General features: G+C 32.2%; 1 protein-coding gene across 1 annotated transcript in view; it reads left to right on the top strand.

The window, feature by feature from the left end:
• Nucleotides 1-12,912, top strand: part of COL24A1 (collagen type XXIV alpha 1 chain) — a 354,783-nt gene that overhangs the window by 241,913 nt on the left and 99,958 nt on the right. Inside the window, exons 37-38 of the mRNA XM_063105785.1 lie at nucleotides 5,739-5,792; nucleotides 7,460-7,567. Coding sequence (XP_062961855.1) covers nucleotides 5,739-5,792; nucleotides 7,460-7,567 — 162 coding nt within the window. The remainder of the gene's footprint in view (nucleotides 1-5,738; nucleotides 5,793-7,459; nucleotides 7,568-12,912) is intronic.

The following is a 12,912-nucleotide window of genomic DNA, read 5'->3' as shown; positions in this document are numbered from 1 at the left end:
TCAAAAAAACTGTTTAAAAAATAGATATGATATGATACTTCTGAGACAAAATAGCTATTCTCACAAAGCTTAAAATAATCAATAGAGTGTCAACTTGTACCTCTGTTTTATCAGTAGGTAACATCAAGCTGACTATTTTCTATCATCATGACATATGCATGACATATATAAATGGCATATAAATCATATAAAATTGTATTCTTATTTCTGTAATTATTGAACTAATCCACTTAAACATGCACATTGTAGAAAATGTTGCTCTTTTTCCTATATGCCCTGCAAGCCTCTAAATGGGTTGCAATTGGCAATGCTAACTTTTAAAAGCCAACATATTGAAGCAAAATATTACTTTGCATTTCAGAACAAGCACTAAAATCAGCCAGTCTAAAACCAGTGGAAATTAATTCCTCTCCTCCCTAAAAAAGAACAATATATCTTTAAAGAGAAATAAATGTGAACAAAAGAACTAGGGGAGACCTTTCTGATTATGACAGAAGAAAATACAGTATAGCATAAGGCAACCTTTTTTCTTACATATAATGGGTTCTTCAAATATGTGCAAAAATTTAATGTGCAAAAAATTCCTAGTAGATCCATAATTCTATTCTCTAGAAGCTAAAAAACATTACAAAAATCTCTTGCTACACTTTGCCTTTTATTCACAAACTTTGTTTTTATTTCCAGTATTTAGTACTTGCCCTTTAAAATGTTATTTTCTTTTAAGTGAATACTTAATAGACTAGCTTACTGTCTGATTAAGGCTAAATATTTTGAATTTTGTGCGTGCATTCTGTCATTCATTTATTTATTCATTAAATATTTATGAGGCATCAACTGTATGCCAGGCACATTTCTGGATACTAAAGTTATAGCAGTAAACAAAACAGACAAGGTCCCTGCTGTCATGGAATTTAAGTTCTAGTGTGGGAAGACAATGTGAACAAGACTGACACATTGGTAGTGATAAGTGCTGTGACGAAAATAAAACATAGTATTGGGATATAGAGTGACTAGGCAAAGGGGCTACCTTAAGTTGAAGTGGTCACAGAAGTACTATCTGCGGTTATATTGAGCCAGACACCTCAGCGTGAGAGGAAGCCAGCCATGTGAATATTTGAGAAAAAGAGGTCTCTCAGTAGACGGAATATCTAATGCAAAGGCCCTAAGGCAGAAAGGGCCTTAGTCTATTAAAAAAAGAAAAAAGAAACTAAAAAAAAAAAAAAAAAAAACAGCCAAAGGCTCATGTAGTAAATATATGGAAAACATGATGTCAGGGAAATAGTAGGAGCCAGATCATGCAGGAAAATGCAAATCAAAACCACAATGTGATATCACTTCACACCCACTAGGATGTATGACCTATAGACCATGATAAAAGGTTTGGAGATTATTCTAATTGCAAAGAGCAGCCATTTGAAAGGTTTTAAATAGGAGAGGAATTTAACATTGTTAGTGATCATTTGGGTTGTTGGGAAGAGATGGTCTGTGGGGGTAAAAGTGGACCAGGCCACTTTAGAAGGCTGTGGCAGTAGTCTACAAGAACAACAATGGTAGCCTGGAACGTAAGGAAGCAATAGAGATAGTGAATAGTGATCAAACTCAACACATATTTTGTAGCTGTAGCTGATTGGACTTGATGACGGTTCACATGTTGAGCAAGCAGAAAAAAGTAATAAAGAATAAACCTTCATTTTTAGCCTGAGCAACTGAGTGGATGATCATACCACTAAATATGTAACAGGACTACAAACTTTTACTGAAATATGTGCAAATATGTCATTTCTTTATTTCTGGTTCATCTAGTTTTCCTCACAAGCCCCAACTTATTGATTCGTGGGACACAATGAAGGGATGGGGGGTGGGGGGACAAAGAATATTTAAAATCCAAAATCGATTGAATACTTAATCTAATCCTATAATTTAGTAGTCTCTTCATGTAATTTTCAGACTATCAAGATACCAAAGATATCTCTCAAATTTCTCCGTCCTTAACCTCCCTCTTCCACTCCTTTCCAATATTGAGACTGTCATCTCATGATGGCACAGAGAAGGAGGCCCTGGATCTTGATGCAGGTGTTATTCATGCTGATTGGGACATAGTACTGTCTCTTGTATATTTGCTCACTAGCTTCTTTACTGGCCTCTGATAATGATGTCTGTAGCTGGTAATTTTGGTGGTTTTTTGGGGGTTTTTTTGGCGGAGATTTTTTTTTGGCAGCAGGAAGTAGGGAGGTGTTCCCTTGCTGAACTAGCTTCATTTCAGTTCTCACTCATTTCTATAGAAATAAAAATCATTTAGTAAAATTTAATATCTATAACATTAACTATGATACTTAATGGTGAAACTTCAAAGAAATCAGCTGAGATTACTACTATTCACAATTTCTATTTAACATTTACTAAGTCCCAACCAGTACAGCAGAAACAAAAGAAATAATCTACAAATTATAAGAATTACTGAGAGTTCAGCAAGATGCTGAATATAAAATTAATATAGAAAAATAGATTCCATTCTTCTTCACCAACAGCAAGCAGTTAGAAAGCTATTTCTAAATACAATTTCTAATACAATTAGCAAGAAAATTAAGTACCTAGGAATAAATGTAACAAAATATTTGCAAAAATTTTATAGAAAATTTTTACAATTTGATAAGAATTATAACAGTTTATTAAAGATCTAAATAAATGGACAAGCTTTTTATATTCATGGATGGGAAGACCCACTATGATAAAATTATCAATTCTTCAGAAAAAAAAAAAACTATAAATTTAGTACAATTTTAGTCAAAATCCTTACAGGATTTTTTTTGTGGAACTTGATTGATGAAAAGTGATTTTCAAATGTATGTTAGACCAACGGGCCAATATCAACACATTTTTAAAAAACAAGTTTTAAAAGGTAGGGGTAAGGTGCAGGTAATGGGTTTGGTGGAGGTGAAAGGGCAAACTTGACTTACCTGACGTCTTAACTTATTATTGAAGCTAGAGTAATTAAGTTAGTGCCATATTGTTTACAGATAGACAGACCAATGGAAATAGAAGATAACCTAGAATCAGATCTAAGTATATTTTAAAACTTGATGTTTGATAAATTGATTATACACTGCATATCTATAAGGAAAGGATAAACTATTTATTAAATAGTTCTAGTACAATTGATTATCCAAATGGAAAAAAAAAAACTCTCCCTCACACAAATGCGTATGTACACACACACACAAAGCATTAAATTCCACGTAGATTAATGACCTAACTGTAAAAAATCAAAATTTTACAACTCTTAGGAGAACATTTAAGAGAATACTTTATGACCTCATGAGGGAAGGGGGGAGAAGCAGTAAAGATCTCTTAAACAAAACACAAAAAGAAACAAGAGCAAAATATTGATGAATTTGACTACATTAATAATTGCAAACTTGTATTAATCAAAAGTTATAGGGCTCGCCGGTTAGCTGAGTTGGTTAGAATGTGGTGCTGTTGCCACAAAGGTCCAGAATTTGATCCCTATACTGGCCAGTCACAAAAAAAAAAAAAAAAAAAAAAAAGTACAAAAACCCCCCAATTCACAATAAAGTGAGAAAATAAACTACAGGCTGCAAGCTGGAAAAGATTTGTGGTATACAGAATGAACAAAATACAAATATATATATAAAAAAATCTACATGTAACTCAAGAAAAGAACAACCCAGTAAAATAATGGGCAGAAGGTAGAAACCAGACATTCACACATAGAGGTTCAATAACTTTATGAGTAGATATTCATTTCTTTTGTAATAACCATAAGGCAAATTGAAATCACAAATTATATATTTTGTACCATAAAATAGACAAATTTCAAGTCAGAGAGTACCAAACTATAGAGTAATTGGAACTCTTAAACATCACTGTGGGAATGTAAATTGGCAATACCACTTTGGAGAACAATTTGGCAATATCTTGAAGATGCATATATGCTACAACTCCATAGAGTCATGCACAGGGTGTTTATTACAACATTGTCTGTAACAAAGAAAAAAAAAGTTAATCAAAAGAAAAATGGTTAAATAAGTTTTAGTTTGTAGTAGTGAAAAAAAAAAGAAAAGAAAAAGTGAATGGATTAAAGGTACTGAATAATTTCAAAAACAAAACATTGTGTTAAAAAAGTTTCAAGGAATACTGCTTATTTAAAGTTTAAAAAGATACAAAATAACCATATATTGCTTGGAGATACATACAAATGGAGTAAAAGTATAAAGAAATGCATGGGAACAATAAACAAATTCAGGAAAATGTTTGCACCTGAATGTGGAGAGAGGGTGAAATGTTTGAAAGGTATATGTGTGTATTGGGCTTCAATGATATATACATACATTGGTTCTGTATCTTAAAGTGGGTGGTGTGTGTACATGGGTTTTAACTGTATATTTTAATATCTTTATATATATATTTAAGTATTGCATAATACATTTTTTAAAAAACAGCAGAAGTTAGTGAGAACTAACAATTATTGAGCTTTTCACTGTAAGTCCAGTCCTTTCTAAGCTTTACATACATTTCCACATTTAATCTTAGTAACGCTTTAAAGTGGTTTTATTATACCCCTTTCATTTAACAGTTAACTGAGGCCTTTAGAAGCTGAATAACTACCTCTGGCTAGAAACTATTAGATACAAGAGCCAGAATATGATTTTTAAAAGCTCACACCCTTAAACTCTATGAAGGTTAATTCGCCTCTTAGGAAGAGGCCTTATAAAGTACAAGTCCTCAGGATAGTGCAGCTATCATTTCTGCCTCTGGATGCAGCTGTAACTACAGCAATAGAACACAACTGCTTTGGCTTCTAAATTCAGTAACTTTCTGAGGCTAGAAGAGCATTTGTTCAGGAGGATAGGGCATGAGTCATTTCCTTAGGTATCTGTTTATTCCTCAACAAATATTTATCGAGAGCCCACATAGCACAGTGGTAAACCACAATTATTTCATATCTACATCATTTTTTGAGTTTGCCAGGCTTTGAGGACACAGATTTGAGATTTTATTTTCATATTCAAATACTGCAAAAAAAAGTTATGATTAATTTTTAGCCATTTTAGAATTTTTAACCTGGCTTACTGTGGATCTCATTTAAGCCTAACCGTTGTTGATCTGCAACTTCATGTGGCATCCCACTTTTTACCAAAAAAGTGTATATTGAAAACTTTTAATCTACTTTTGGCTAAACAAAGTACTGATTGAAATATGATTTCAACAGTTAATATGACTACCTCCTTTTTCCTTGTATTTCCTTCTCTACTTTTTTTCTCCCACAGATCAAAGAATCTCTCTTTAATGCTCTCCATTCCAATGAGATTTTGAGATTGTGTTTGACCATGTGTTAGACATATTTTCATAATCCTATACACAAGTCTCTGAGTTTACTGTAGCTCATAGAAGTCCTGAAATGGATACATTTGGGTTTAGTTTAATTACATTATTGCAAATTAAAATGAGTATACTGAAACCAAGTAATTTTCTTCCTAGAGTGAAGAACAGTTTAATTTTTTCTATCTTATTCACTTTGTGTGTGAACTTTATAGTTAGTAACAGCTATACCTCTAAATCATTATGACCTCTTTTTAAATAATTATACAAACATAAAATTGTTGAAAAGTAATCCTCATTTTTACTTAGTGTTCAATTCAGTGATTACATAAGTATTCAGACACTCCACATATTTTTTTCTTTAAGCATTTATTTCCTTTCTTATATTGAATATTCAGGGACCAGAAGGAATTGTGGGAATTCCAGGACAAAGAGGTCGTCAAGGAAAAAAGGTAATTTTTTTTAAACATCTTTTTATGCTGGTTTTCTTTCTTTTGATGTGCCCAGAGAGTCATAGAATGTTGTAATGTTTTTATCTGCACTGAATATAGACTAATTAATAATTGTAAATTTGGCTAAAAAAAGGCACATTTGTATAAATTAATATCAAATTTCAGTTAGGAGTACTTATGACCTTGATTATATGAAGACAGATTTTCCAGTTTGTAGTTTGTAAGAAAAAATCTTTGCTTTTTCTTCTTCCATCATTTGCCAAAAATTATTTTCATAGACCATGGGCAAGAAAAGAGATGACAAGAGAACACCATGTCATTGGTGCCATTTGGTAAAAACATTTGTAAAATATTTGAGGGAAATGAATATGAATTGTTTCTGGGTTTGTTATTAATGGGCTTTTCTGAATTGAAAAGGTAATTATTGATTTTATCTTTCCCATATAAGAACCACAAATCAAGAATATTTTTATTTGCTTACTTTATATTTTACTAAAAAAAAGGCATATTCGTAAAATTCTAGTTTATGATAATGAAAAATTCATCTTTGTGTAGGATCAATAATTTTTTAAAATATTTGTGAAACATAAGGAATGGTTTTCCCATTGGACTATAAGAGTTCAGAATATATTTATTATAATTAAATTTAAATCATACCATATTCTAGGTCCCAAAGTCCAATTCTGGTATTTCTGCTGAGATACACCTAGTCCATCTCCCTGAAAATTTTTAGACAGTAGGAAGGATAATAGAAAATAGAAACAAATGAGGTAACTTTTAGTTGCCATTTTACCCATGAAAATAACTCCAATATTGAAGTCTCTTTCATCATACTTAATATTATGTCTAAAGTCAGCATAAGAAGTGAAAACAGTGTACAGATCTTTACAACAACCGGCACCCCTAGGAAAGTAAAATAAAGCCTATGAACTGTGACTAATACCAAAAATTTCCTGACTGGCTGTAGTCACAGTTTAGTTTTCCTTTGTGTCTTCTTATCAATAATAAAACAGGTTGACTTCCACTTTCAGAAAATGAATAATAACAATGTTGTTTAAGAGCAGCTGTATTTTGATGTTAAAGAAGGGTCAGTCGGTCTAATGGAAAACAGAAGGTAACCAGTTTTCAGAAGGATGTAAAATGATATAAAAATGTTATGTTTTTTTGAAAGCATACTCTTAAGCCAGTAAGTGGTGATGATGCTAAATACACAGAACTTGCACACTAGAACCTTTTTTGCATTGAACAGATCTTTGTGACACTTATAGTCTCTGTAGAAACAGACTTCTCATAGGGCCTGTGTTTTTTCTCGTGATTACATTATAGACATGCATACATATATTACAGAATTCAAAAGAAAAAACTTGATTATTGGAATTCCACATGAGCACCAGATAATCCCGTGCTTAGTTGTTCAAAATTATTATTTTAATCTTCTTTTTCCAAAATTACTTTTATCTTTAAAGTAATATGTGTGGTGATGGTATATTATTAATGTTAGTGGTGGTCTGTAGTACTATTAACTTAAAGCAAAGTTGTATTTATAGAATTTTGTTTACTGAATATTCTCGAGTTATTCAGATATATGATATAATTATAATTTTTATTTATAATTAATCTAAGTATAATTTTTAAAAATTTTTCTCTTTTATTAATGTCATCCACAGGGTGATAAAGGACAAATAGGACCCCCAGGAGAAGTTGGAAGCAGAGGTGCTCCAGGACAAATTGGGGAAAGTGGTCCTAAGGGTGCCAGAGGAACTAGAGGTGCTGTGGTCAGTATTTGATTTGTTTCCAGAACTGAGTCACTGTGGATGGAAAAGAAATATATCCATGACCTTAAAGCTTCATCCCTTGATTAACTTTACAGAGAAGGCAGTAGTTCCATTGAAAATAATCTACCTCTATGGGATGTGGAGAATTGTAAGCATTCACATTCCACAGTACTTAAATGGCTTAGTGGTTTCTGGACATGAAAAAGGAAAGGAAAAAAACTAAAAATGGAAACAAAACATGAAATGAGGTTTTTAAAAATGGATTATAACTCCTAACATGAGTAGGAAAGTTTATATACTTAACACTTAAAATCAGGATTTAATGTCTGTATAAAACTATGCTGTCATGGCTGACAAATTGCTTTGAAAGTTAGGTTTACTTGAAATGGATTTACTTTCTATGCTTGGATTCCGCATGCTTTATCTCAAGGTTATTTTTTTAACCAGCTATGATAAATCTCCATAACATCTCATTACATCTTTAATCTTTTACATGAACTTTGCATGATGTTGGGAACAAGTGTAGCGTGATACTTATGAACCTACAATAGCAAAATTATATTGCTAATATTTTCATACCTGTTCAGAAAGTCACAGCATGAAAGATGCAAAATATTTAAAAAATTATCCGGTTTAGCCTTCTGACTATTTCATAAGTTTATTTACAAAATGCATGTGTATCAGGGTCTTTAAAAAGTTCATGGAAAGATTAGTGTTATCTTCTAGTTTTATTTTTCTATGAACTTTTTGAAGTATCCTTACATTTCCTAGTCTCCATTAAAATATCACAGACGCTAATCTTTTCATTTTTGGAGGCCATTGCATAATCCATTTATTGTCTAATCGAGGTTTGCCTCAGGCTCATTTTCAATGTCTTATCCCTTACTGTCATCTTACTGCTTCAGGCCTTTCTTACTTCCTCTTGTTTAAATTACTAATATTTCTCTGTCTTTGGTCTATGTGTTCAAAAACATTATGTAATGTGACTAATTTTAAATAAACGTAAGAACTGATATATATATATATACAAAGAATATTGCCTTCAAAGTAGGCTCCTACTTTGGATTTTTTGCTATAAAATTATTCACTTTCTTGTAACCCCAAAGTCAAGTGTTTGGATCCCTATACCAGCCAGCTGCAGGAAAAAAAAGAGGGTATTCACTTTTTAAATTTTTACACGTTCCCGAACTACCTCTCCAAGAGATTTCACCAAATTTACACTCCTACCACCAACACTTCATATTAATTCCTTTGATGTTTGCCAGTCTGATAAATGAGAAAGTATATCTCATTTCTCTATTTACGTTTCCCTGATTGCAATGAGGTAATTTGCACTTTTTTTCCTCTGGAAGTTGCCTGTTCATATACACTTTCCATGTTTTTCTGTTAGGTTTTTCTATTAGGTTCATATATACTCCTTACATGTTTTTCTATTAGGTTTCTATTGATTTGCAACCAGTCCTTATATTTTTTAAATATTAATATTCTTTTGTTAAATATGTTGCAAAATACATTACAAGTATGTTTCCCTGTTTGTCACTTATCTTTTAATTCTGTTTATATGTTTTGCTATATAAAACATTTTAATCTTTACATAGTCAAACTTGTCAATCTTTTCCTTTACAGTTTTTGTGTTTTATTTCTTCATTAGAAATGCCTTCCCTACCTCAAGTATATAAAAATATTCTTCCATATTCTTCTCTTACTATTTTTATAGCTTTACTTTTGCCCTTACCTCTTTAACATATTTGGAGTTTATTTTTTTGGTATGTAAGTTTTAGAAGACTAATTTTTTTGTTTCCAAATTGATAGACAATTGTCCCAGTTCTTTTTATTGAATAATGTATTTCTCTCTTTTCTGAAATGCTACCCTTCCCATACACTAAACTCTGACATATTCACTGGTCTGTTCCAATTCTATTTTCTTTTCTCAATCTATTAGTCTATTTATGAGTCAATACCACACTATTTTATTATTAAACCATTATTGTATCTTCTGAAATCTGTTAGGGCAAATACTTCCAAATTCATTTTTCAAAAAAGTTTCGCTGTTACTGTTATTTCCTCTTTTATGTAACTCTAGAGTCAGTTTGTCTGGGCTGGCAGGTTGGCTCAGTTGGTTGAGAGGAACCTTTTAACACTAAGATCACTGATTCACATCATCATACTGGCCAGCTACCAAAAATAAATAAATAAATCGAATAGAGTCAGCTTGTCAATTTCCTTTACTATTGAATCTTTCTATAGAGAAACACCTATGTCTTTCCATATACTCATATCGTCTCATGTCCTTCCATAAAGTTTTTTTATTTCCTTTATCTCTGTTTTTACACCTCTCTTGTTAGGTTAGTATTAGTGTATTCTTTTTATGGATTTTATTCTCATTGTTAATATAATCATTTTTCCATTACATGATCTTATTGCTGCTATATAAGAAATCTATTTTTATATTTTGATCTTATATCGGTTTTAATGAATTTCATCAGTTCTTTAGGTATATAATAATATTACCTCCCCATATTTATTTTTCTGACTTGTTACAGTAATTAGAACTTCTAGTATAGTAGTGAATAGAAGTCATGGTAGGGTGTTGAGCTAGGGCTGGGTCTGGAGCTCACAGACCCCTCAAGACTTTGTCCAGACTGGATCACACTCGGGTCACCAAGCTAGGTAAACAGCAAAAAGGTCCTTGGAGCCGTAGGTTCGAGAGCATGGCCATGTACAGCAGATGCCTGAGGCAGTAAATGCCAGCCAAGTGGCAGCACCACGCATGCATACTAACTCCACCCACACACAACTTGCTTACAAAGAATGTGCTGCACCACCCCCAACTGGACCTAAGGTGAGGGGGCCTGATTGAATTATTCTATTTTCCCAGCATAGGGGAAACCTTGTCTTATGCCTGTCTTAGTGGAAATACTTCTAATCTTTCATTGTCAAGTGTTGTTTGTAATTGTTTTTTAGAATATACTCTTTATAGTTTAAAGATATTTCTTTCTGTTCTTAAGTGAGAGTTTTGATCAGAAGTAGATGTTGAATTTTATCAGATGCTTTTACAACATTTATTTAGATCATCCCATGCTTTCTCTCCTTTGTTAATATAAGGAAATTTATTAATGGATTTCTAAAAGTTGAATCAACCATGAATTCCTAGGATAAATCTTACTTAGGTATGGTTGTATTAGTCTTCTAATGCTGTGGGATTCAGTTTTCTTATGTTTTATTTAAGAATTTTGTTTCAGTTTATTGCATTTGATTTGTCTTAAGAAATTTGCATTTGTTTGTAAGCAAATAGCCTGTAGTGAAGTGTTTTTTGTTTGGTTGGTTGGTTGGGTTTTTTGGTTTTTGGGGGGTTTTTTTGGTGGCTGGCTGGTACAAGGGATCAGAACCCTTGACCTTGGTGGCATAACACCACTCTCTAACCAACTGAGCTGACTGACCAGCCCATGTAGTGTTATTTTTTTTTTTTAATGTGTACTATCCTTGTTGGGTTTGGGTATAAGAGTTGACCAAGCCTTATAAAATGAGTTGGTAAATTTTCCATATTTTTCTGTTCTTTTTAAGATTTTAGAATGTAGATATTATCTGATCTTTAAAGGTTTTGATAAAACTTGCCTTTAAAACAACCTGGGCTTAATGTTATTTTATTAGCAATAGGTCTTTGATTTTCTTTTCAAATTTTCTCTCTTCTTGAATAAATTTTTTAAAGTTTTTTTTCTAAAAATTATCTATTTTATATAGATTCTCTAATTCAATAGGTGAAGCTTGTAATTACTATTTTCATATAATTAAAATTTTTTTCTTTCTGTGGTTATGTCTTTATTCTTGCTCTTAATATTGTTTTTCAGTGTCTACTCTTTTTCTTGATTGAATTTGCCAAAGATTTAGCTAGTTTATTTTACTCAGTTCAAAGAGTCTATTTTGTTTTTTACTCATCATTTTTTATGGTTTTGTATTTCATTAGTTTATGCTTTCTCCTCTTTTCTTTGAGCTTATTTTGTAGTCCTTTTTTTGTATCTTCTTGGACTAAATGTCTAGCTAATTTATTTTATTTGTTTAATTTATTTAATAAATGCATGTGAAGCTACCTATTTTCTTCTGTGTGCATCTTTGGCCATATTCCCTATATTTTTATTTTAGTGTTTTCCCTATCCTTAACATATAAATAGTTTGCAGTTTCAAATTTTATTTTCTCCTTAGCAAGAGCTACTTTAAAGGGGTTTATTTCCAATTCAATTTTTTTAGTAAAATATTTTTTCTCAAAAAATAACGTTTTTCTTTCAATCATTATGAAAATTATACCTACAATTTGGCAATTATTTTTTAATCATTTATTTAATGGAAATGTGGGATAAAAATATCATCAATAAATACTAAAACCGAATTATTTCATGTCCCTTCTGCTTGAGGTCCATTGCCAGCTCTCCATAGCTTATTAGATACCATAAATCCCACAGAGTAGAAAACAGAAACCTTTACAGCCTGTCTCTAACCTATCTTTTTCTGGGTCGAAGGAAAATCATGAAATTTCTTTAGCTTATGCAGCCCTAAGCTCCACACCTCTAGTCTCTTAAAGTATGGCATTTACACAAGAAACTTATGTAAGTTCTTTTCATAGAGATTTTGACCATTATCTTATTTATTTTATCCTCATCGCCTGTCATAGTTCTCTGTAGGGTTAGAGCTCAATGCATGTATTTGAATTAATGAATTTTCATATATTGCCATAAGCATCAAAATGTGCTATATGATGCTTATGTCACTATTTCATTTCAACTTTGACAGTCTACTGTGTTCATGGCCTTCTTCTAAGTACTGGCCATTGTCACTTTGGGTCCTTATCTATTATTTGTAAAATGGAGACATAGAAAACATTGCTGTGATTTTACCCACATCTCTCCTCTTTTCAAAGTCATTTCATACTTTTGAGTGTTTTTAACTAGTTTAGCATAATATTACCTTAGTATATATGGAAGTGGGACCTTCCACCAGGTGGAATGGTAGACTACAGGAACAAATTGTTAGGTGCTCCGGTCTCCCCAGAGTGATCCCTTCAGGAGACTTGAGACAAAACAGTCCAGCAACAGGGATAGAAAGAGCTCAAGATTTATGGTCTCATTGTTTTTAAAGGATATTTCACAACAAACCTATCAGACTGGTCTGGGGATCAAAGAGCTCACAGCAGTTTATAATATAAATCGTCACAATTTAGAAATAGCAGTGCTAACCAAGAGCTGTCCTGGGCATTTTTGGATGTGCACAGGCTGGAATCCCAGTATGTCATCTACCTAAGTCCTAAACCCTTCATTTCTCCAGCCATTTTGGTGCCAGAGAGCCTGGAGCTG

The sequence above is a fragment of the Cynocephalus volans genome, chromosome 8 (genome assembly GCF_027409185.1).
Source record: "Cynocephalus volans isolate mCynVol1 chromosome 8, mCynVol1.pri, whole genome shotgun sequence".
Classification (NCBI taxonomy): domain Eukaryota; kingdom Metazoa; phylum Chordata; class Mammalia; order Dermoptera; family Cynocephalidae; genus Cynocephalus; species Cynocephalus volans.
The sequence above is the reverse complement of the archived record's forward strand: the minus strand, read 5'-3'. Positions and strand labels throughout refer to the sequence as shown.